Raw genomic sequence first — 25,329 nt, 5'->3', positions numbered from 1 at the left:
TAAAGTAACAATTGTTACCATTAAAAACAACACTTACCAATAAAAATTTGTGAAATGTGGAATGTTAAGACCCTACTATCAGACTTATCAGTCACACTAGGATATTAAGGATATACTGTTTTCGGCGAACCAGGAGAATCAAAGGGAAACAAAAAGGAAAGAGACAAAGGTTGGCCCAAGTTAACCTAGATATGGAGGCCAATAAGCCACAAACCAGGAAATATAACAAATATTGATCATTAGCCAGGATATACTAGAAAATTATATGGGAATTTACTTAAATCAAAAGTAAAATAACTTTTAAAGTAATTGATTGCATCAGAATGTTACATTGAACATAAAAACTAAACAATCTTCCAAACGCGGTTGCAGATGGACAAGGAACAATATCATAGATGGGCACATGAATTCAGGATATTGCATTGAGTTGTTATCAGTTGGAAATTCACTTCTTACCCACATCTGAGTAGGTTGATGAAAATGTATTTCTGCCAAATATTCCATTTCTGGGTCCACCCTAACCCACAGCAAAGGGGATTCCAGACTGCAAAAAACAATATCACAATAAAAATTTCAATAATCACAACATTAATATTTTAGTGCAATTCAAAGATATAAAATGACAAGCCATGCACAACTACCCAGAACGATTTTCCACAGCATTCACCGCATCTCCATTGTCATCAGACCCATCGGGCTTCGAGCCTTTCTTAGGTCGCTGAACACGCTTCGCAGCAAGCTTTGAGTGGCATTGCAACTCCAGCAGCTGCCAAGTGTCTCCAGCCATTGGCAAACTTGGATGGTCATACATCCCATCCAGTTCATGAACTCTGATGCTCATCATGCCAGGCCATCCAACATCACCTCCTCGTGTATCAGCTTCCAGGTTATCCCTAAAAAGTGAAACGGTGGACTCAGCTGATGCAGTACAACCACGCAGAACAGCCAGTTCGATCATGTTTCTCCTTTTGTTGTAGGACAACCCCATCCTTCAATTGAATAAAAAGGAAAAAAAAATAATATTAGGTGCAGCACAAATCTCCAACTACATGCTAGAGATAAATATCAATGAACCTTAATATAGGACATCCACAGGATCCGATCCAGCGAGGGAAAAACTCCTTCAGAAATGGACGCTCAAGATTCCCAACTTTGTTAGCAAAGTGCCGAAACTGCACTTAGCATTTAGAGAAGGCAGAAGTTATTTTTTTACAAGAAAAATCAACAAATATTTCACATGGAATTGAAGCTATGTAAATTTTGAAGCCAGTGAATAGCATCAAAACTTGGTAGCCAAGAGCATTTAGTGTAGGAGGCATCTAGGCTCAAAAGTTTGCATAAGATGCAGCTAAGGCTCTGTTTGGGAGCCAGTGTTGGGGAGGAGATGAAAGGGGTGATGGGAGTGGGGAAGAAAATGGGAGATGAGGCTGGAGTTGTCAACAACATCCTTGTGAGGATGTAGTTGAATATGGCCCATCTCTACTCCCAACACCATTCTCTTCACCCAAAACAGGGCTCCCAAGCACCTGTGGGGCTACATGGTATTTATTAAATCCTCATTAAATACCATCACCCCTCTCATCTCCTGTTCCCAAACAGAGCCTAAAAGATAGCAAAGGGAAGGGACCTGAGGTACACTCACAAAACCATCATGCTACTAAGACCAAAAAACTACAATCTATGAACTACTCAAATTATATCACAAGGAAAACCATCAACTCACATCCACATGATTTCATGGTATAGTTTTAATAAATCAAATACTTTTGAAAGGGTATATATATAGCTTTGCAACAATAGATTGTACCTATAATCAAGTTAGGATCTCATGATGCAAGTTGTTTTGTCTCAATCTAGCCTCATAGATGTGTTCAGCATGCTCTATTTAGTAGGAATCAGCCCTTGGATCGTGTTCTTTCGACAAAAGAAAAAAATGTTTTTATGAGTCAGGAAAAGTAGATGCATTCATAGCCATTGATTTTTGAATCGCCAGAAAAACCTGTACGCAGGTTGGATTCCAGCAATACAAAAGCTGGTTCCCACTAATAAAAACATGTAGATCACATCTCCGGTGTTAGATGTGAGAATAAATAAATAAAAATGTTGTTTGTAAAGTTGGTTGTAAATACAATCGACTGTAGCAAACATTATATATATACATATATATATATACATATATATATATACATATATATATATATTGCATTCTTTACGACGGGTACATGGAACACCAATGCAATCTCATGGAAACTCCAGTACAAACATCCTAAAACTACGACAACTACTTGAAGTGAATGGCCGCTTTCTTGCATGGAACGAAGAGGGGGCAAGACCATCCTTGTTCATATGAAGCCACATCTGGAGAAGCCAACCACCAATAGGTTTCAAACACCACCATTGGGAGAATTTGCGCATAAAGCCAGTTTATCAGCTATGAGGAGAAAATCAGCCAAAATAGACTCATCATAGTGGCAAGCACACAATAATCATACCAATAAGCTCATTTTCGTTAGGTAAGGAACCAACCTATCCAATCCACATGACAATGCCCCTTCCTTCCATTCCGACAGAACCAATCAGACTACAACAATCCCATGAAACACACCAGTATTGACCAAGAACTGTTGTTGCTTAATAGTTTTGTGTGTTTTGCTCATGGCTTGCAATGAGGCTATTCATTTTGTAAGGAAGAACAACTTTGCTATTAGAATTTTAATATCGCGTATTTTCGTACTTAGTCATTTTATGAGATTTTCGAAATTTTGGCTGTCTGGGAGAAAAATCGTTTGAGGCTCGATTTTTAGACTGATGTCTTTGGGTCTGAGCTTGACACAGGTCCCATCGACAAGGTCGTAATGAGCCAATCGAAGCGCGAGAAAGAACTTTATTTTTGACTTTTATATTCAAGCAAAATTAGAGCGAATTTCAGGTTATTTTTTGTTTAAATTTAGAATTTGATAGTAGTGTAATATGTCGTTGGATTCGTCTCAAAATGCCGAATGCAACTGTATGTTACTTTGCTGAATTCAAGTTCCAGTTGGGCCGAAAATCATGTTTTCCTGAAAATTGAGTTGTTTATCGATCAGGTTCAGGATTTGGATCGGGTTGGATCCGATGCATATGATCCAAATTATTATGGATTTGGATCTTATTTAAGACCTACTTTAGTCTGGATTTAATTCAGATCTTGATCCATTTTTGTTTTGGGTATGGGTTTGGATTTGTGGATCCGGATCTGGATTCGGATCCAAATCCAAGCCTCACGTTTTTCCAGCTTTAAACTAAATATAAAGCTTTAATTTGGGGTTTAATAAGGTTAAGAAGTCTCCTAAGTCAATTTGGCTATTTTTGGAAACTCCTAGATAATTATTAATTATTTAATAATAAATAAATAATTAGATAATTAATTAATTTCAATTAATTCTGAATTTTATTTTTATGGCTGGTTAGGACTTCTTAATAGAATCCTTACTCATGCCTAAAAAGGCTTGAAAAGTTTTAAGAAAGGACTTTTGAAAAAATTAGGAAACTTTGAAAAAAAGTCAAAACAAGAGGGTTAGAAAATTTTTAGAAAGATAGAGAGTCCTAAGGAGGAAACTCTCCTTCTCCAGCCCATTTCGAGAGGGTGGGAGAAGGGAGCGGGCATAACTCCCATTTTCTTTATAAATAGCATAAAAAAAAGGAAAGAGAAAGGAAGAAAGAGAGAAGGAAAGAAAAGAGAGGAAGGAGAGGAGGAGGAGAGCTGCTCCAGCCCTCCACCCACGTTTTTCAACATTCACCCATATTTTTCTTCACTTTTTTTTTCAAGGTATGGGTTTTCTCTCTTGAATCAAGTGAGAAATTGATATAGAATGGATTTTCATGCAATAATTTGATGGAAATCTATAAAAAAAGGTTTAAATCTATATTTTCATAAAAATATATGAAAGTGCATGGATCTTCCTCCATGGTTGTACCCTTAATTATTTTCATTCGTTCATGCAATAAAAATTCTGTATATGCTAAAACTGAATTTTTATAGGGGGTAAATGCGTTTATTTAGAGGTTTTTGTTGATAGATATTGATCTCCAAGGATGCCCTTTATTTAGGTTGTAGTGGAAACTTGTCACTATTTCAAGAATTTCTAAGGAGCTGGGAATGTATGTGTTAGCTAACTATGCCATATGATTTGTTAGCAGTTTAAAATCAGTGCCTTCTCTTTTTTTTTGGATGGTATTATTAGTGTCATTTCTCTGCACGCTGTTGTTGTGGGATACTCTCACAACCCTCTGTATGCCTATGCATACCCATCAATGGTGTCACAAAACTGTACATACACATGCACATACTATCATATGCATTTGTACATGAATATTAAATTTTTCTGTTCATTTTGAACAGTTCCATATTTCCATTGTTAGAGCTTGTGCACTCTGATCTACACCACACAAATATGGTTGCCTATGTGGGGATACGACCATTTATTTTTAAAGCTTCTAAAATTGAGTAATATATATGGGGACACAGAATGGAGTATGACATAACCTGTGAATATCAACACATCAATCCAGTAAAAGCACATTTAGGTAAACATTTCTAATCAGTCTTACTTTGTAGGTTTTTGTCAGTTCTTGTGGTTAGTCAGCTATTGTGAATTCAGGATTTCTTGTCTGGGTTAGAGCTCGGGGGGGCTAACAAGCACATTGCCTTGAAATGGAAGGTGATTCACATATCAAACAGAGAAAGAAGTTGCAGTTTAGGAACTGTTGTAAATATAGCAAAAGGAGGTTACAAACAACAACAGTTGTAAATGTAGCAAAAGGAAGTTATAACTTGGTACTTTGCTAACTAGCGTTGGAACGAATTCTGATTATGTGATATAATGATGAGAGCATTTAGCATGCCTTTTGAAAGTATCGTTGAGGAAGCAAAGCATAGAACCTGGAACTTGTTGTAATGATGTATTACATTATATTATTTCTTCTCTTGGTAGAGGACTTTCTTGTAATAATTGCAGAGATTGAGTGGTAATGGCTTGGACTGGTATCCCCATCGGTGGGGATAAAGTAGTCACGGAGGTGTGTGCTCTAGCACTCAAGTGAGAGCATGATAATCATCCATAAGTAGTAGATAGCTGAAAAACCATAACTCTGTCAGTTGATTTTATTCTTCATTTATGGGAACTCAATACTGGGAATTAGTGTATATTAGTCTATGACATAAAGGTGTCAAGTATTGATTGCAGATCTGACTTGTTTTAAGGAGCATTTGGAATATGTTCGATTTCTAATATTTGCACCCAAACTTTTCCTTGTTTATGTTTGCTATCTTAGTAAACATTTACCGACATGTAGTGTTTACACATGATATGCTTGCAAGCATTCATCTAACATTCATAGTAGCAAACATTATTGGTATTCTCAAAATGTCACTAAAGTGTCATGAAATGGCAACACAGATGCAGCCTGTGTAGGGTTGCGGCTGGGTTTTGTTTAAAAAAAAACTAAAAATAAAAGTTTTAAAAACAAAGCTTGTGTGGCAGGTGGGTGGCCTGCTACCCCCAGCTGATTGGGTTCAGCTGGGTCGGTTTGAACCCCTAGCCGACAGGGTCGGCAAGGCTATAGGCCTACTTCAAAAAAATGTGATGAATGAATTATATTTTTGAAAACAAAGTTTTTATAAATAAAAAAAAAGACTTTGTTTTGGACAGGCAGGTGGCTTGTTTGGGATCAGCCGGGTCAGGGCTGAACCCTAGTCGACGGTGTCGGCTAGGCTTAATAAGCCAACTTAATATATATATATATATATATATATATATATATATATATATATATATATATATATATATAACACTTATGTTATTTAAGTTTGGAATTAGATATTTAATATGCAGGTTAAAATTCCAGAATTTCGTTATATACATGTGGGTTGATCTGAATTCATGTTGTGAATGAAAACTTTCACATGCTTTGAATTCATGTGACGCACTTAAGTATTATGCTATACAAAGTTTGTTTCAAGTGCATGTGCATACATGAATTAATGTGTGTTTCGCGTGTATATAAATGCATTGATTGTTCACTTGTCCAAATTGAGATGATTCATGAATGAAAGCATGTTTGTGGAATGGTTATATAAAGGTACGTGCACATGAATACTGAACATATTCATATGAAGGTGGTATATCATGTAATGAGATATTGCGGAAATATAAAGAGTGCATACAAGCACTTGCAACAATGAATAAAAGAGACAATATCACAAGTCCACGAAGGGACAATACAAGCACAAGCCTTTAAGAAGGCAACAATATACAAAGCCTCTTATTGAAAAGAGAGAGAAGCTCTCCAAGATGATAATACACAAGGGGTTCACCCCTATTTATACAAGAGGAAGAGGAGGAAAAAGGAGGGCCAAAGGGCCTCAAAAGGAGAGCCAAAAGGGGGCTCCCATGGAGTCGTTGGGAGCCCCCAACGGTCACATTTGTGACCGTTGGGGGCTCCAACGACTCTATGTTGGAGCCCTTTTAGGTCCTCAAAAACCGAAATAAAAAGAATTAAAAAAACAAAAAAAGGAAATTACATTTGGACAAAGAATAAATAGTTGTTTTCTAAAACAACTATGTGAAATTACAAAAATACCCCTATCGGGTATTGATGTAATATATATATATATATATATAACACCCCCCCTCAAACTTTACGGGGGAATGACGGAAAGTTTGCCAAGAAGAAACATGAAGCGAGGAGCCGGAAGAGCTTTAGTGAAGAAGTCCGCCAACTGATATTCTGAAGTGACATATGGCAGAACAATAGTTCCTCGTAAGAATTCGTCACGAACATAGTGGCAATCCATTTCGATATGTTTTGTACGTTCATGGAACGTATGATTGCTCGCAATATAGATGGCACTCTTGTTGTCGCAACATAGCTTTGAAGCTTCAGTAATATCAACTCCTATGTCTTTAAACAGACTGTGAAGCCATACAAGTTCCATTGTCGTGGTTGTCATCGCCCGGTACTCAGCTTAAGTGGATGATAGTGAAACTTTCTGCTGCTTCTTGCATCGCCAGGCAATCAACGAGTCCCCTAAAAAGACACAAAAACCAGTAGTTGAGACTCGATCATTGAGATTACCTCCCCAATCTGCATCAGTATAAGCAAGAAGATTCAAGGAAGAAGAAGAGGATAGAAATAGCCCTTTATTGATGGTATTCCGAATGTAGCGGATGATTCGGAGAACAGCACTCATATGCACAGTTGTAGGAGCATGCTGAAATTGACTGACTGAGTGAACCGCATGAGTGATATCTGGTCTGGTGATGGTCAAATAGGTAAGAGACCCAATGAGTTGTCTGTAGGGTGTGGGATCTTCCAGAAGAACCCCATCCTCTAACCGTAATTTGGCATTTATAACCTCGGGAGTCTCTACCTTCTTATCATCAGAAATCCCAGACTTAGAACATATATCTGCAGCAAATCAGACATATCAAAATTATCTTTTAACATATTTTTAACATTAATAATACTACTTTGATCATTCCCAGTGATAATCATATCATCAACATAAAGTAACAAAATTACGATACTAGAACCTGCATTTTTAACAAAAAGAGCAGTGTCAGTATAACAAAAATGAAATCCTAACTTTATCATGATATCACTAAAGTGATCATACCAAGCCTTAGGGGCTTGTTTAAGACCATATAATGCCTTCAAAAGCCGAAGTGTTTGACCTTGCTTAATATTTATTCCGGGTGGCGGATCCATATACACTTCTTCACTTAAACTTCCATTTAAAAAAGCATTTTTTACGTCAAGTTGATAAATAGGCCATTTTTTGGTTGATGCGACAGCTATTAAGGTTCTTACACTAGTCATTCGAGCTACGGGAGCGAATGTTTCTTCGTAATCAATGTCATATTCTTGGGAGTATCCCTTAGCAACTAATCTAGCTTTATATCGTTCTAAAGAGCCATCGCTTTTAGTTTTAACTTTGAAGACCCAGCGACAACCAATAGGTTTTTTGTGTGAGGGTAGATTAACTATTTCTCAGGTATTGGCCTTTTTTAAAGCATTTAGTTCAACTTGCATTGCTTCAACCCAATGAGGTATAGATTTAGCTTGATTATAGTGAGCCGGTTCAAAATAAGAATGTAGGGTTATCAAACATGCCCGATAGTTGGGAGTTAAGGAATCATAGGATACAAACCTATTTGGGGGTATTGATATTCTAGAAGAATGCCTAACTTGTGGTTCTTCAGTGGATTCAGAAATTTGAGAGTATTTTTCGAGGGCACTAGTATGTTTTTCTTGATTTCTTCTTGAGTAAACATTTATATTGGCATCACTATCATGAACATTTGTATTTGAATCACTATCATTGGAGAGTGTTATGTCAAGAAGGGATACCTTATGAGTATCATCTATGTTTTCAAGAGAATCTTCTTGTATGTCATCAATAAGATCATATAAGAATATATAATCAAGTTCATTTGTCTCTTCTATTTTATCAAAACCGTTTTCTTCTTCAAGAAATGTTACATCTTTTGAAACATATAGTTTATCATTCTTAAAATCATAACATCTATACCCTTTTTTATTTTCACCATATCCGAAAAATACACATTCAATTCCTTTTGGAGATAGCTTATCCCTTTTATGTAGTAGGACAAAACATTTGCAACAAAAAATACGAAGACGATTAAAATCGGATGAAAACTTAAAGAGTTTCTCATAGGGAGAAGCATTTTTTAATTTAGAAGAGGGCATTCTATTGATTAGATAGGTTGAGGTAAGAACGGCTTCGGCCCAAAACTTTTTTGGAATATTTCTAGACACAAGTAATGTTCTAGCGGTTTCTATAATGTGCCTATGTTTCCTTTCCGCTAGGCCATTTTGTTGAGGAGTCCTAGGACATGACTTTTGATGGCAAATGCCATTTTGGGTTAAATAGTTTTGGAATTCGTGAGATAAGTATTCACCACCGGAATCGGATCTTAAAATAGATATATTACTTTGAGATTGATTTTGAACCTTTTTATGAAAATCTTTAAAGAAAGTAAATACTTCCGACTTATGACTAAGGAAATAAATCCAAACATACCGAGTAAAGTCATCAATAAACGTAACATAATATGAATAGCCTCCTTTTGACATAACCGGAGAAGGCCCCCAAACATCTGAATGCACCAATTCAAAAGGCCTTGATGAGAGAAAAGTTCTAGTTGGAAATGGAATAGACTTCATTTTTCTAAAAATGCAATCTTTGCAATTAATTTCTTTTTCCTTACAAAATTTGTTTCCAAAAGGAAAGAGATACATTTTGGAATAACTTGGATGACCAAGTCTTTTATGCCAAGTTTCCATGTTTTTTTCTTGGACATAAGAACAAAAAAAGTTTGTAGGGAGATCAAGATGGTCCATATAATAGAGGTCTCCCTTTCTATGGCCTTGCCCAATCCGCTTCCCGGACCGGAGATCCTGCACAAAGCAACCATTAGATGAGAAAGATATTTCACATCCATGGTCGGCAATTTGAGAAACCGAAAAAAGGTTTAAATTTAATTTGGGAACAACTCTTACTTTTGGAACACAAAAATTTTGTTAATCTTTAAAAGAGCCAATACTTGAAATTTTCAAAAAGGTTCCATCGGTCGTAGAGACACAAGAGTCCTTTGAATTGGTGCAAACATCACTAAGGGCATTTTCATGAGGGGTCATATGAAAAGAAGCTCCGAAATCAAGGATCCAAGAATACGTACCGGGTGATGATGTTGAAGCAATAGCCGCACCCGATGTGGAGGAAGAAACTTTTAGCATTTGTTGGAGAGCCATAGATATTTGTCGAAGAGTTTCTTTAATGTCATTGTTCTTGCCTTCATCTTCTTTGGTGGTGGTTTCTTCAAGGGAGGCCACTTTAGGCTTGAAGGTTCCAATAAGCTTTGGACAAGCGGGTCTAATGTGACCCGGCTCATTGCAATAATGACAAACAATCATTTTTCTTCCTCCATTGTAGTTCCCTTGTTTCCCAAAATGAGGAGGCTTATAGGTTCTAACATTGTTACCCGGTTTGGATACGGCAAGGACTTCATCAACATGCTTACTCATGCCAAGCCTTGTCTCCTCTTGAGTGATTTCGGCAATAGCATCCTCAATAGGAGGAAAAATAGATCTATGGAGAAGTGAGGATCTCACTTGCTCAAATTCGGGACGTAGCCCAAATAGAAATTGAAACAATCGCTCTTGTTCCATTTGTTTTTGTCTTAAATCAATATCTTCCATAGAAACCCACTTTGGCTCCAAGAGAGCCAATTCATCCCATAGTGGGTTTAGGGCACTATAGTAGTCTTGAATGCTAGAATCACCTTGCTTGGTGGTTCTAATCTTTTCTTGCAAGAAGTATACTCTTGCAAGATCCTTTTGGGTATACATACCCCTCATAAAGGACCAAGCCTCATTGGCTCTACGAAATTTAGCTATATTAGCACATACCTTAAGCTCCACATTATTCATAAACCACGCAAGGATTTTTGCGTGATTGTTTTCCCAATCTTCCACTTCCTTTTGATGATTTTCAATGGCCTTAAGGCGAGCATCTCCCTCAAGAGCCTTTTCTTGATCTTCTTACATCTTCGTGAGCATAAGCTTGGGTTCCGGAACGGTCCCCATGACAAAACCCCAAAGCTTCTTTCCTTTGAAATTATTCTCCATTGCCGATGCCCACATCATATAATTCTTTCCATTGAGCTTGAAAGATAGATCAATCTTTGTCTCCATGATGTTGCCAAGAAGTGAGAAGATGTCCACTAAATATGAGATACACGAACCACACCTTTCCTTCAAGAATCGAGTGGCTCTGATACCATGTAATGAGATATTGCGGAAATATAAAGAGTGCATACAAGCACTTACAACAATGAATAAAAGAGACAATATCACAAGTCCACGAAGGGACAATACAAGCACAAGCCTTTAAGAAGGCAACAATATACAAAGCCTCTTATTGAAAAGAGAGAGAAGCTCTCCAAGATGATAATACACAAGGGGTTCACCCCTATTTATACAAGAGGAAGAGAAGGAAAAAAGAGGGCCAAAGGGCCTCAAAAGGAGAGCCAAAAGGGGGCTCCCATGGAGTCGTTGGGAGCCCCCAACGGTCACATTTGTGACCGTTGGGGGCTCCAACGACTCTATGTTGGAGCCCTTTTAGGTCCTCAAAAACCGAAATAAAAAGAATTAAAAAAACAAAAAAAGGAAATTACATTTGGACAAAAAGAATAAATAGTTGTTTTCTAAAACAACTATGTGAAATTACAAAAATACCCCTATCGGGTATTGATGTAATATACAGCATATATATATATATATATATATATATATATATATATATATATATTAGATACATTTTAACATATCATGCACATGTTAAATTGACATATATGAATGTGCATATGATGCATCGATGATCAATGGATCATTGTGGGCCCGGTGAGCCCTGAGCTTGGATTGCTCCTTTGCTTGTTTTTCATGCATCGCAAAAATCACATTGATATTGTTTTCTATATTGCACTGTTTTATATTTTCCACATGAGGGTTGGAGTCCCGTGATGAGCCTCGCAGTTATAAATGCGAATTTGTGATATTAATTTGGCATGCTGAATTGCAAATTAATGAAACAACTATTGATAATAACTTAAAGAAAAAGAACAGTGTAATGTACCTTCTGAGATATCTCGTCGGGAGTACGGGACTCTTGGAGTTGCGGTTTTGGAGGACCACGAGAATACAAAAACTTTGTGTGCGCTATTGTTACCCTTGAACCCGATATTTAAGTTCTTTATCCTGGCTACGGTTTAGGGAGAGTCTGTCACTTTGCCTGGAGGTGGTACGTAGAAACAGTTGTTGTTTTGGTATACCAAGAAGTGACACTTGCGGATGTTGTTTTCCTCGGTGTCCTGACATTGGATGTTGTTTTCTAATATTCCGATGAATGGTGTTGTTTCCTGATATCGATCGATGGCTAAGTTTGGAACCCAGTAATAAAATACAAATTGTGTGTTAAGTTATCCTAAGAACATAACTTGACCTCGGAAATTTTACCCGTTTGGTGTATCCACGGGCAACGGTAATTAAAAAGAGAAACTTAAATTGTGTGCATTTAATAAAAATATGCATATAAAAAAAAATCTAATAAGAGGTAATAATTTGCTCATGCATTGCACTGAAGCTATGTATATTCCTGCTATACATTAGATCATGCATGTTTACCTGTTTCCTTAACTGTTAAATGTTGGTGAATGATAATGTTGTTCCCTAATGCATGTTTACCTGTTTACTTAACTGTTAAATGTTGGTGAATGATAATGTTGTTCCCTAATGCATGTTAAATGATTGTATTGCTTAAATTGTGATCTTTGTTATTTATTAAATATTCTATCATGCTTAATAATTGTCTCTATTACATGAATGCTTAATTGAATTATGTACTTGTCATAATTTCATTCCTCTAAGTTATTGCATGAATTCTTATATGCATTCTTTATGCTCATTTATTTCATTAGAGGTATCTGTAAGAATTCTAACACCCTACTTTTATTGTTTTTCACAATCACAGGGAATCAGTGAAGCGACTCGCTTCTAAGAGTGCTACACGTTTGCTAGACAACGTCACAAATAAACAGCGTGTCTCTGTTTTTCTTTAGATTTACTTGTTCATGCACTCTAATTTTTTTTATGCAATTATCTCAAGATTATTATTTCTTATTTAAATAAATACAATTTGGTTTGCTATGGTTCGGATGATAAGTGTAAGATGCCTTATGGTTGATTGAGTTATCCAATGGCGAGTGGAACTATAATGGCCCTGGGTCTCTGGAAATGTTTCCGCAATGGTTTAAAAAAAATGCACTTTTTAAGGGGTATGAGTTGGGGTCGTTACAATAATGGTGAGACCAACCTAGTTGATTGTTTACTACACTTTTGGAACCCCGCATGCATGCACACACACATATAAAGGGGTAATGTTTGCTACCCTCATTGGTAAGGAACCCCTTAGTGAAATTTTGTGATTTTTTTGTGTGCACATACGACCCCCGAGATGTGATCATGTTCTTCCATGTATGCTGGATTTCTGGGAGTTGAAAAATCAACCTACTATTTTGACCATGCTGAACACATCCATGGGGTCAGATTTGGTCAAAACTCTTCATATTCAAGGCTTTAAAGGAGGTGCAACAATATACAGCTAAAATTGAGCTTTGATCATAGATCAAGAAGCAAGCAAAGAGGAAGAAAACTTGAGCTTCAACTGCTAAAATTGAAAGAGATTACAACAATTTACAGGGTCAACCCCCTAGCCTCACTCCAAGACATAATTCTTGGACTTTACACTCCTCTGCCTTACAATGATACCCCTATAGAACAATATAAAATACAAGTGTGGAGAGGGGGCCCACAAACATAGTAATATACCACCTCCCACCATGAGTTCTATCTAACCAAGGAAAGTATTTGGTACCCTCATGGGTAAGGGGAACCCCTTAGATGGAACTCATAGTGAAGGCTGTTTTGACCAAATCTGACCCCATGCATGTGTTCAGCATGGTCAAAATTGTACAAATCGACCCTTGTATCATGCTTTTTTTATGTGAAAATATGATTTTTTTTAGGGTTGAAAATTCTGTATATAAGTTGTTGATTTTTCAACTCGCAGAAAATGTGACATACATGTCAGAAAAACATGATCCAAGGGCCAGTTTCTACTAAATCAAACATGTGGATCACATCTGGAGGGTCGGATGTGCACACACAATAAAAATCACAACTTTTCACTAGGGGCATGCATATATATATATATATGGAGTGCTCTTGAAGGCGGCACGGAACTATTGAGTATAAATCACCTTCTATTCATAGTCATTAGGTTTTTTTTAGATCAGAGTCCCTTATAGATGCAATCTACAAGATTTTTTCAAGGGCTTCAAATATTAATAGCCCATAATGCACTAAAATTTCACAACCCAAAAGAATTATATTTTTAGATCAAAATAACATTATCCAAGGTTTGATCCTTAGCAAACCAGCCATGCTGAACACATCTGTGGTTGGATTGGGTTGATAAAGCTTGAACTTATGATTTTCAGCTCAATTGTTTTGTGCCTTCAATAGCATCAAATATTAACCATGTATATATATATATATATATATGTGTGTGTGTGTGTGTGTGTGTGTGTGTGTGTGATCGTATGTATGTATGTATATACATAAGCAAGCCTCAGTAAAATGTAGTAAAATGTTGCAGATCTACAACTTAGAATCGTTTTCAGCATATCCAAAACAAAATGTTGTGTGTGGCGAGGAAGGGGAACTTAGGAGGGATAGAGTAGATATATTTACAAATAATAATGTCAAAAGCATGTCTAAATCACAATAAGAGAAAACATGGCAGGAGAATGTCACCTCCTTTGTGCTAAGTGTCCTTGAGGATCGAGTAGCATCTTTCGCATTAAAAATTATGGTCTGCAAAATCTGAAGTTGAACAAAAATATGTATATATCAAATAACAGAAGGAATAATGTCAATAAAAGGACAACAAAGTATCACTGCAAATACTAAGAAAAATTGTAAGGGGAGAAAAAACGTGCATTTAAATGACATCTACATGACAACACCAGCAATATGAGTTATGCTAGTTTATTTCAGCTACCAGAATCGACTTAGGAATGTGGGTGATTAAGTCAAACTAGAAATAGGTGTAAGTGTGAATTATCTAATGGTCAAAAGCAGAATAATAAAGCAATGCCAATATGCATCAAGAATTCAAGATATATTAGTTTGTTGTAGCTTTTAAGTAGAGTACTGTCTAATGTGATAAAAATCTATTTTCCCTCTTCTGCTGCACCAAATCCTGTTAAAATCACAAAGACATTACTCATCTAATCGTTCCTTTTAACAGCAAAGTGTGGTCATGTAGCCCAAGACACATGTACTAAGGTGTAGAACTAATACAACTGACTACAAAGCATTACATATGTGCTACAATATAATGATTACTTCACAGCGTTGCTTTAACTGATGGCAACATGCTTAGCCGTTGCATATATTTCAAATATCAATGCATACTATTTTTTCTATTAGCATAAACCTGAGACAAAACATGTTCGGGATTTGCAAGCAAAATTTAGTACTCCATGGATTGGCTCTCAAAGAAACAAGTAAATAAATTCTCAGAAAAAAATAACAAAAAATTGAATAATACAAGGAACCCTCGCCGAGAACCTGGTAATTTTAATAGAATTTTTTCAATATTTTGTTAAAAATTACGCTCCTGCATATTCTTCTATTGTCTGAAAATAATCCAAATTCTAAAGCAACACGTATATGATATATCATGAAGTACTGCCAATACTATAGGCATCTACAAGTTAAAAACAACAAATATATAAATTCACATTTATGTTCAACAACAATATATATTTTAATAGTTTAAAATGCTACTCTAATTCCAAGCATACAGCAACACCTGTGCTACTACTGTGGCTGCATTTACAAAACACCCTTTTTGCAGAAATTTTTTCTTCTTACTTGTTCCAGAATATTTTTCACAAGAAAATCTTGGATAAAAGGAACTTACCCTCATGGAACAATGTAGTTGAGATCCAAATGGTTTATTATCATGCACGTCATCATGCATATGAAACAGTTGAGAAACACTCGAGAAAACAAATAGATATCGAAGTTCAAAATGGTCTTAAACCATAAAAACGTCACACTAAGATAACTTGCACATAAGATTGAAAACATAATCAAGTCACACCTTGCAGAAGGACTCAGGACCCATCTGCTTCTCTAGCATTTCAAGGATGGATACCTATTGTCAAAGACAACCCAGATATTGGAATACTGTCAAAAAAATCACTACAAAAGAAGAAGAAAAAATGGAAATAACCTACAGCCTTCCAGGAGCGTATCTTTCCTATTAGACCTAATCTTTGTGTCCCATACAACTCGGTGGAAGCTGCAGATGAACTCAAAGCAGTGGTCCCATCAGCATCAACCTTGCAAACAGCACAGTTAGCCTGCACTTCCACAAATTACAATTCAACAGAGTAAGAAAATAAAACAAGTATATAAGAAAATGACACATTAATTTGACAACAAGAAAAAACCTCCTTTTGGTCTGCTAGTAACTTTTGCAGTTCATAAGTCACAAGTTACAGATAAAGATTATGAAGCAGAAAAAAGAGAATTTTTCTTTACCAAATTGGAAATCAAAGTTAAAATATAAACAACATGAGAAAAAAGTTTTCAATAGCATGAAGTGTTTGGAGTATTTCAAATAAGTTAATAACTAGTGTAAATATATAAATAAAATAGCCCAAAAGATTTTGAGCCATAACCTTTTTTATACAAACAGAAACAGCAGTTCATCATGAAAGACAATGGATTAAGCAACAAAGTAACCACCAATAAGGGATCTATCCATTTTTCTTTTATACCATGAATGATCATACTTTAAACCTATTTTTTCCTTTGTACCCATGTCGACAGGCGTATCCCCGTGTCAACACACGTCGACACCCAGACACGCCATTTTACCCTCTGTACATACAAGTTTGTATTCAATTTATAATTTATAATTATATTTTCAGTTTATAACTTCATATTTTCAGTATATAATATATATTTTAGATATAGCATATATATTGAGATTATATTCAGTTTATTTTAAATTTATTTTGTATTTATGTGTTATATATATAGCTGTGTCCCCGGACCCACATTTTTTGGAATTGCTGTGCCGTACCTATGTACCCGTACCCAGGTGACATAGCTTAAAACTCATAAAATTAAGATTTGACCAAAAACTTCACTAATTTGTGCTCCACGTGTGTATCTCCAGGTAAAGGATCTATCAAATGTATACCAGTTTGGAGACACACCCAGACTGTCCGGTACGACATGGACATTGCGTGAAAAGATTGTGGAGGTATGGCCCATTTTTGTTGATAACGTAGTACACAGTTCACTAAAAAATGAATAAAAAATACAGAAACAATTCCATTAAAATGAAGAAAAGAATATAGAAATTATAAAAAATGTGTAGACAGTCATGACAAAGAAAAGGATATAGAAATTATAGAAGATGTCTAGATGTTTATCATACACAACATATTATGCAATAGTATGAGGCAGAAACAAGAAACACCCAGCAAAAGCAACTAGAACAACCACCATTTAAACTTTTAAATGCTGAAATTTTGAAGAATGTTGCACAGAATTAAAGGCACACCTTAAGGCAAACTTTGTTCAGTCAGGCTTATGTTCTTGCATATATCATTACCATATACCAGTGCCTAAGCCACCATCTTTGACTTCAGTTATAATTTTCTATAAGGTGACAAGACAATCTATTTATTAGGTAGATCCTGCTCTGACCCAGGCCTAAAAAAGCATGCTCACAATCACAACCGCTTCCATGAATCCCATCTTTCTTGTGTTCAAACCTAGGGATGCCTAAATGTTTTGGTATTGCACTATTACTGGCTCTACATGACCACCTTTAGGCAGACAGGCTTCTTCTCTCTCTCAACATTCATGAGGTTATGGCAAGAACAGAACCATGATAAAACTTCATGGTCAACTGGAAGCAAAATGAGATGTACCCTTAGCTTTTCAGGTTGACAGATCCGAGTAGCAAAATGCACAGAGATCCTTGTGCATACCAGCATGAGTTTTCTCATAGGTCCATCACAGTGTCACCTATATCGGCGATATTTTGAAAATATCGCTTTAATATCAACTATTTCAAGGTAGCAGATAAAATCGGAAATATCTCACAATATTTTCCCAAAAGTCAAAATATTGGTGATATTATGGTGATAATATCACAATATTTTCGGGGGGAAAACTTTGTTTTACATGTTAAGATTGTATTTCCTGTTTTTTTGTTTCTTCTATATTTTTAAAACATTTTAAAACTTGTTTTTTTATATGTTTGGAAGAAAAATAATGCAAATTTGATTGTTTTCTTATCTTTTTGGTTATTATTTGGATTTTTTAAATTTTTAAACTCTCGAGATTTTCCTGAGAAATACAAGCTTTTGAAAATCTCTCCGAGAAAAACCTTTGCCGAGGAATTTCCTTGAAAGATATAGGTGACTATCCATCAACAACAACAACTTATCCCAAACAATTGGGGTCGGCGATATGAACCAAAAAGAAAATCATTTTGGGTCCTCCACATGAATCCTTCTCCTCCAATCATTTTTATCCAATGTCATGTCCTCGGTGAGGTTCAAAGCATTCATATCCTTTCTTATCATCTCCATCCAAGTCTTCTTAAGCCTACCCCGACCTCTTTTAGCTAATAGATTTTCCCATTTCTCCATCCTTTTAACCGGAGCATCATTAGGCCTTCGCCGAATATGCCCAAACCATCGTAAACGATTCTCACTCATCTTATTTTCAATGGATGCAACGCCTACCTTCTTACGTATTTCCTCGTTCTGAATCTTATCTTTTAGTGTATTTCCACACATCCATCGAAGCATACACATCTCAGTTACACTCATTTTTTGCAAATGATGTCTCTTGGCAGCTCAACATTCCGTACCATATAGTAAAGCGGGTCTAATTGTCGTCTTATAAAACTTTTCATTCAACCGCAATGGCATTCTACGATCGCACAACACTCCAGTTGCACTTTTCCATTTCATCCACCCAACCTTAATCCTATGATTTACATCACCATCAATTTCTCCATTCTTTTGAATGATAGATCCCAAATATTTGAAACAGTCATCCACCGCTATTTGTTGCTCGCCAAGCTTCACTACACTCTCATTACTACTTCGTTGCTTACTAAACCGACATTCCATATATTCTGTCTTACTCTTACTCAACGTAAAACCTCTTGCTTCCAAAGTCTGTCTCCATAATTCTAACTTAGCATTAACCTCAGCTCTAGACTCATCAATCAAAACAATATCATCAGCAAACAACATACACCACGGCACATTTTCTTGAATTGATCTCGTAAGTTCATCTATCACTATAGCACACTGCTAAGCTTGATTCCAAATGGTTTCCTACACAAACTGGGACTTACATGGTGTAGCACACTGCTAGCTTGATTCATTTAGGATCCAACCTGTCTCCCAAACAGCCACTCCATTATTAGACTTCAAGTTTGACCTCCATTCAAACATAACTATACAGTCATCCAGAACAAAGGTAACTGAGCAAAAAATCTTCATCATGTTGAAGATTAAAATGATCTTTCAACTGACCACTTAGTAAGATCAAAGCGTGACCCCATTATTGGTACAGATTCTTCCAGAAAATCATGGCGGATGAGACCATAGATACAACACTCTCTAACAGACATAAAACGATAAAACTCACAAGCACCCATCATTTAGAAATCTTCAGTCAACGGCAATGCTCTGTGAGACCATAGATACATCACTCTCTAACAGACATAAAATGATAAAACTCACAAGCACCCATCATTTAGAAATCTTCAGTCAACGGCAGTGCTCTGTTTCAGCACTAGCCAATTCAACTAACATCATACCTTTTCTTAACAAATGCATTCACACTGATCCTGCACGACAAGCATGGTCGTACAAAAATTGAAGCCAACCTACCTAAAATCAAAGTATACTCAAATAACTAAATCAGTCACTGTGGCAGGCATATGTCTGTTTCAAAGACCTATTAATCTGGTTTCTAACTGAAGTCTAAGAAATTTAGAGACGTAATGAAAGGAAGGTGTAATATACCACTCTATTTTCCTTGGTTATAAACCTTAATTCTACTTCAAATATAGATGTGAGAAGCATGGTTTCAGTCTCAACTAAAAGTTGTATGGTTAGGGTTTGTAAGCTTTATTACGATAGCAAGGCAAGAGAGTGGTATAAAAGTCAAACCTAGGTCCTTATCTGTCCAAGTGATGTTGGTTTTAAGGTCGACACCAGTAACAAAGAATAGTTTCATACGTGTAGAAATATCCTAAAACCAAACTCGATGGCAAGTCAATCTTGCCTCTGGACAGGCAGAATATACACTCAACAAGTCAAGTTAGACAATGTTTCTTTAATTGAACCATGGCTTTGTGTACAATAACCATATTTTGAAGTGAAAGGCATGGATTAGACATTTTCAATTGGAGGTCAATGGCATGGGACTGGACTAAGTAAGAACTGAGGAACATCTTGAAAACAAGTGCTTTTAATATTGAAGAAAATAAACAGATCAGTGACATAAGATTAAAAGCATAATAACATCATACATTTCAACACTAATAGGCCAAGAAATTAACCACATCCGACAACAGGAAACCGCCAAGGTTCTAAACATTCAGAGGCATAAACCACAAGTAAATACAAAAAATACATTGCAAATTAAAATGAAAAAACTATGGTATAACAAGAAAATTAACTCTAGTTTTTTTCTATAAAAGATTATATGTGTCAAGATCCACAAAACCTAGACTTTGAGGATATTCCAGGAAAAAGTGTTTGATGGACTAAAGTGAGGATCCGAAAGGTTTATCACCCAAAACAAAGATTGTTTCATAGATATATCATTAGGATAAACATTAAGGTCATAGAGGACACAACACACAAGCTGCCTAAAGACATCTAGGATACTAAAGAATCCAGTCCACTAGGTGCTAGCTCATCTAAAATTTGAGTACGCAGATCACAACTTCCAAGGTTAAATTTTTTAACCTGTATATGACATAAACATACAGTTCAGACAACATACATAATGGTCTTTATCAACAATAGCCGTCATATGCAATAGTATTTAAACAAAAAAGTAAGACATTAAAAGCAGAAGTTTTATCAACATAAAACGCAGTAGGTTAAGGACCAACTTTCACAAAAGTTGGAACTGTCAATATTAAGGGACAAGTTCCATAAGAGAAGGCAAAAGAAACCTTGTATCGCCGATACCGAGCTTCATTATTTCCAAGAAAACGCTTTATGTATAAGTCAGTAAGAAAGCCAGCGAGACCATCCAAAAGCCACTCTGCAGAAGATATAGCCATAGGAATGAATTTCAATAAGAAAATGGAAATATTGTATGAATGGAAAATGAACTAATGTAAACATTAACAAGATATAATGTCATATAAACTAAATGGCAATGAACAGATTCAGATGAAAATAAAAATGAATTAAAGGCAAACATTTTCTGTTGAACTGTTTACCATCATCTGGTGTTTCAGCAGTTATGTACACTCCAAACCACTGCCTTGCAAGGGCAAACGCAAGTTTGATCCTAGTGTCAATTATCTGCAGAGAAGAAAACATTAAAAAAGGAGAAAGAAGGCCATGTTAAAAGCTCCATGTAAAACTAAAATACCATACAGAAACCATGTGAGAAACTAAACATGCTTTTGCAATCAAGAAGTGTCATGGATTCATCCACAGGACCACAGCCACAGAAACATTGACATTTGGAAAAATGAGAAGAGACCCAAATTACCATCACAGGGAATTGTAAAATATTACCGAAACCTGAGTTGAAAGACAACCAGAATAAAACTCTTAATTACTTGCTAGTTCAAGGAATCTTGAGCAAAGCACACACCAATGGCTCTATTGAACACGAGGCAATCAAAATAATTATTTTCTTAGACAAATCAAATAGTGCTTCTAACTGCATTACCATATATGATTACTTTCCTTTTGAACAGACAAGCATCTAATTTTAACATTTGCAAGCCAACAAAATGGTATGTATGAGTTCCATGTACATATCCATGCTGAGCATCACAAAATTGCTTGCCAAATTTATTACCTACTATAATGCCAATTGTTCTTACATAGCTAGTATTACTTAAATCACATCCAGACTGCTTTCCATGAAAAATAACACATCTGGACTGCTTTTCATGAAAAAGAACACAAGATAAGGGTCTGAAAGCAAAACATACCTGATCGATTACTTTTTCATCAAATAACACTTGAGAACTAAAAATACACATAGATGCTCCTAAGCTCACAGAAGAAATAGCCATTTCAGGCATAAGAAAAACTTGCTTGTATGAACCAAATGGAAAGGAAGCAGAAAGGTACTCTTCATAATAGCTGCAGAAAACAACAATTTAGGTTAATGTTAAGACTTAAAAGGAAATGACTGACATATCATATCTAGAAGTCTTTCAAAAAAGCAAGCTGAAATTATGTCAAGCAACTGCAAATACCTAAAGGCATTGGAGAAAAACCCTACTGTATGACGAAGCTTAGATAGGTTAGAAGGTAGACACATATGTGTTATCATGGCATTTTGACGATCTGGGAATATTTCAAATGGTGCAACAGCCAAAGATATGCATTCTGCAGTAACAGGAATACTCATACTATAAACATAAGTTTTGCGTGGAGGGTCGTCTTTACTGAGGACCTGCATAACACAAGAGGACAAGAACAACATGAAACATTAGCCAAAACAGCAAGGCATAGCCACTAGTCCCAAAAGGCAACTCATAGTAAACATACTAAAAAAAAATGCCAAAAATATGTGATGGCCTAACCATCTGAGACTTATCATGTATGCTGAGTCACCAAAAAGGACGTGGTTCTTCTTCTCCATTGAAAAGCAAAAGCAACAATATTTAGACAACATTTCATTTAGACACATATAGGGATGAATATGAAATAGGTGATGGACTTCTGTTTTCACTTCAAATGGCACAGCAGAAATGATTTTTCCATTTAAGCAGGTTGAGGAATGAATGCATCATATGTTGCAGCATCACAGAGATGTTTAATTTTTTCTTTTAAAAGAAATAAGGAAAATGGTTTCCATTTAAGCAGGTAGAGGAATGGGTATAAACCAGTGCTATTAAAAAGGCGCCTCAATGAGAGGGCCTTTGTGCCTTGAGGCGCAGGCATAAAACGTAAAAACATCGAGGCGTACGCCTCATACGCTCTGAGGTGTACGCTTCGAAGCGAGGCGCGCCTCAGCGGGAGGCGTGCACACCTCATGTTGCTGGTCAAATGAGGGCAGACCAAAATAAAAATGTTACCCCCGACCCTCATTAGGGTCGGGGGCCCTAATTTATCTATCGCCCCTCTCTCTCGTCTCTGTCTCTCCCTATCTCTCGCAGCCCCTCTCTCACAGTCTCTCACAACTCCTCTCTCTCTCGTCTCTCACAGTCTCTCCCTTCTCGGCCTCCTCCTTCTCGCCGGAAGCAATCGCGACACTGGCAGCCTTTGCCAAACCCCAGATAACCCCGACCCCTTGCCTCCCTCTCTTCAATCTCTCCAGTAGGCAGGGGCACGACCCCTGCCCTGCCTCCCTCTCGTCTCTCACACAAGGTATTATCTCTTTATTGTACAGTGTACACTTTCTCAAAATGCCAGCTTGTAGATTTCTTTACGAATTAAATTGCATTTGTTTTACATATTGCAGCCGTATAGAGGTGTTTTAGCCATTTTTTTCTTATCATAGGTATTATTCTTTTTATTTTTATTGTAATTACATTCTTTCAAGAGAGTTTGTCTGGCTTTTGTAATGTACTTACTGACCGTTGCATATGGTCATGGTCTTTTTTTTTTATCTTATTCTGTTTTTAACTGTTGTAATGGATCTTATAAGTATGACCTGATCATTCTATAAATTAATGAAACCATTTGGGGTTCGAACTTGCATTGTCCCAACACAACGTCGGCAGCCCCCAAAAAAATTTATTTCGGGGGGTGATGCCCCCTATGACCCCCCACCAGCCCCCCCCCCCCCCTGGACCCCCCCCGGTGACCGCGCAGCGGGACCCACGCCAGGGGGAGCCCTAGGACCCCCTTACTGCAAGGGGAAAAACTCTGAATCTTTGCATTGTAACTATGTCTTTTATTTCATAAAATTTGTTTATATTTGAATTGACCTTATGTATTTACATTCATTGAGGTCAGAGTTGCAACTTCAATGCTTACTACATGTAACGACTCTGACTCATACCCTTTGAAAATGCGGAATTTTTTTTTTTAAATCGATGCGAAAATCTTCTCAAAAACCCGAGGCCTTTACAGTTTCACTCCCAACTAGATAACCAAACACACCACAATAGAGCTTACACTTATCATTCATATCATACCAAACCAAACAATTATTCATTTATTTGAAAGAAAGAATGTTTAAGCAATAATTGTAAGAGACGTATCCGAGTTATTTAAATGACATAAAAGCAAATAACGAAAAGCTAAGCCACGTTGTCCCTCTATGAACCGTCCAGCAAGCATGTGTCACTCGTAACTCTCCTAGAAGCTAGTCACTTCACTGCTCACCTGCGGCTGCGAAAAACCATAGAAGTACAGTGTCAGAACCGAAATCCTGAGCACAAGTACCTCTAATGAAACAAGTGAGCTAAAGAACACAGATAAAATTTCATGAAATGATTTAGAGGAATGCAGTTATGGCAAATTCATAATTTCAATTAAGCATACATACAACAGGGAACAAATTTTTTTTAGCATGAACTTCGACATAAATGCCATTGAGCGTGTGCCTATTGAAAAAGTCATTTCACCTCATGATTCACAAAGTGGTTCTAGGCAAGCCAGGTCTTCAAGAGAATAAGGTAAAGTTCTATTCCTTTTACCTTGCTATGAATATAAATGTATTTTTTTAATTACATAACATAAGTATTTAATACATGATTTTTTTATTGAAGGAAAAAGAAAAGCAAAAGAAGTTACCGAGGACATGGAGGAAGAAAGTGCAGATGATGAAGAGTCAGAGAATGAAGACGAAGGAGAACCTATTTATATGGATTCCTCAGATGATGACATTAAAGACTTAGATATTGATGATGACGAGACACAAGAAGAGCCTAGGCCCTAATTCATATCATAGAGCTATGTCCATTTATATGTTTTTTGGGTCTTTGAGTTGAATTATGAAGGTTAACACTCTCCTTTTGAAGAGTTTTGGATAAATATATTAACCTTTGGTTGTTAATGTTAACATGCATTTTCTAATTATGACATGATGTTGTTAGTGCTAATATGCATTTTGTTGTTAATGTTAATTTTTTATTGAATGAATGCTCATATTTTATTTCTTATATACTTACATAGATCAAGTTGTTGCATTAATGTTACTTTTACATGTTAATCTCATATTTTTTCCGTATTTATTTGAGATTTTTTATTTTTTGTTGGTTGTTGCTTCATCAATAAAGCATTTCTTATTTATTTATAATTTTAGATAATTTTTATAGTTTTTTTAAGTTTTAATAAAAAAATAATTTGAGGCTTACCCTTTGCGCCTCGAGGCTTACGCCTCGTCTCAGATTTTGGTGGAGCGCCTCACTACGCCTCAACGCTTTTCACAACA

At 36.3% G+C, this 25,329-nt stretch overlaps 1 protein-coding gene across 1 annotated transcript in view; it reads right to left on the bottom strand.

Moving 5' to 3' along the window:
- TAF2 (TBP-associated factor 2) overlaps positions 1–25,329 on the bottom strand; it is a 62,563-nt gene that overhangs the window by 34,659 nt on the left and 2,575 nt on the right. Inside the window, exons 5-14 of the mRNA XM_089996103.1 lie at positions 22,199–22,398; positions 21,929–22,082; positions 21,200–21,284; positions 20,927–21,018; positions 15,930–16,055; positions 15,794–15,847; positions 14,437–14,505; positions 1,075–1,172; positions 642–989; positions 457–544 (exon numbers count right to left, since the gene is read on the bottom strand). Coding sequence (XP_089852229.1) covers positions 457–544; positions 642–989; positions 1,075–1,172; positions 14,437–14,505; positions 15,794–15,847; positions 15,930–16,055; positions 20,927–21,018; positions 21,200–21,284; positions 21,929–22,082; positions 22,199–22,398 — 1,314 coding nt within the window. The remainder of the gene's footprint in view (positions 1–456; positions 545–641; positions 990–1,074; positions 1,173–14,436; positions 14,506–15,793; positions 15,848–15,929; positions 16,056–20,926; positions 21,019–21,199; positions 21,285–21,928; positions 22,083–22,198; positions 22,399–25,329) is intronic.

This window comes from Nuphar pumila, chromosome 2 (genome assembly GCF_984573655.1).
Source record: "Nuphar pumila chromosome 2, dmNupPumi1.hap1.1, whole genome shotgun sequence".
NCBI lineage: Eukaryota > Viridiplantae > Streptophyta > Magnoliopsida > Nymphaeales > Nymphaeaceae > Nuphar > Nuphar pumila.
This window is presented reverse-complemented; position numbering and strand designations above follow the sequence as displayed.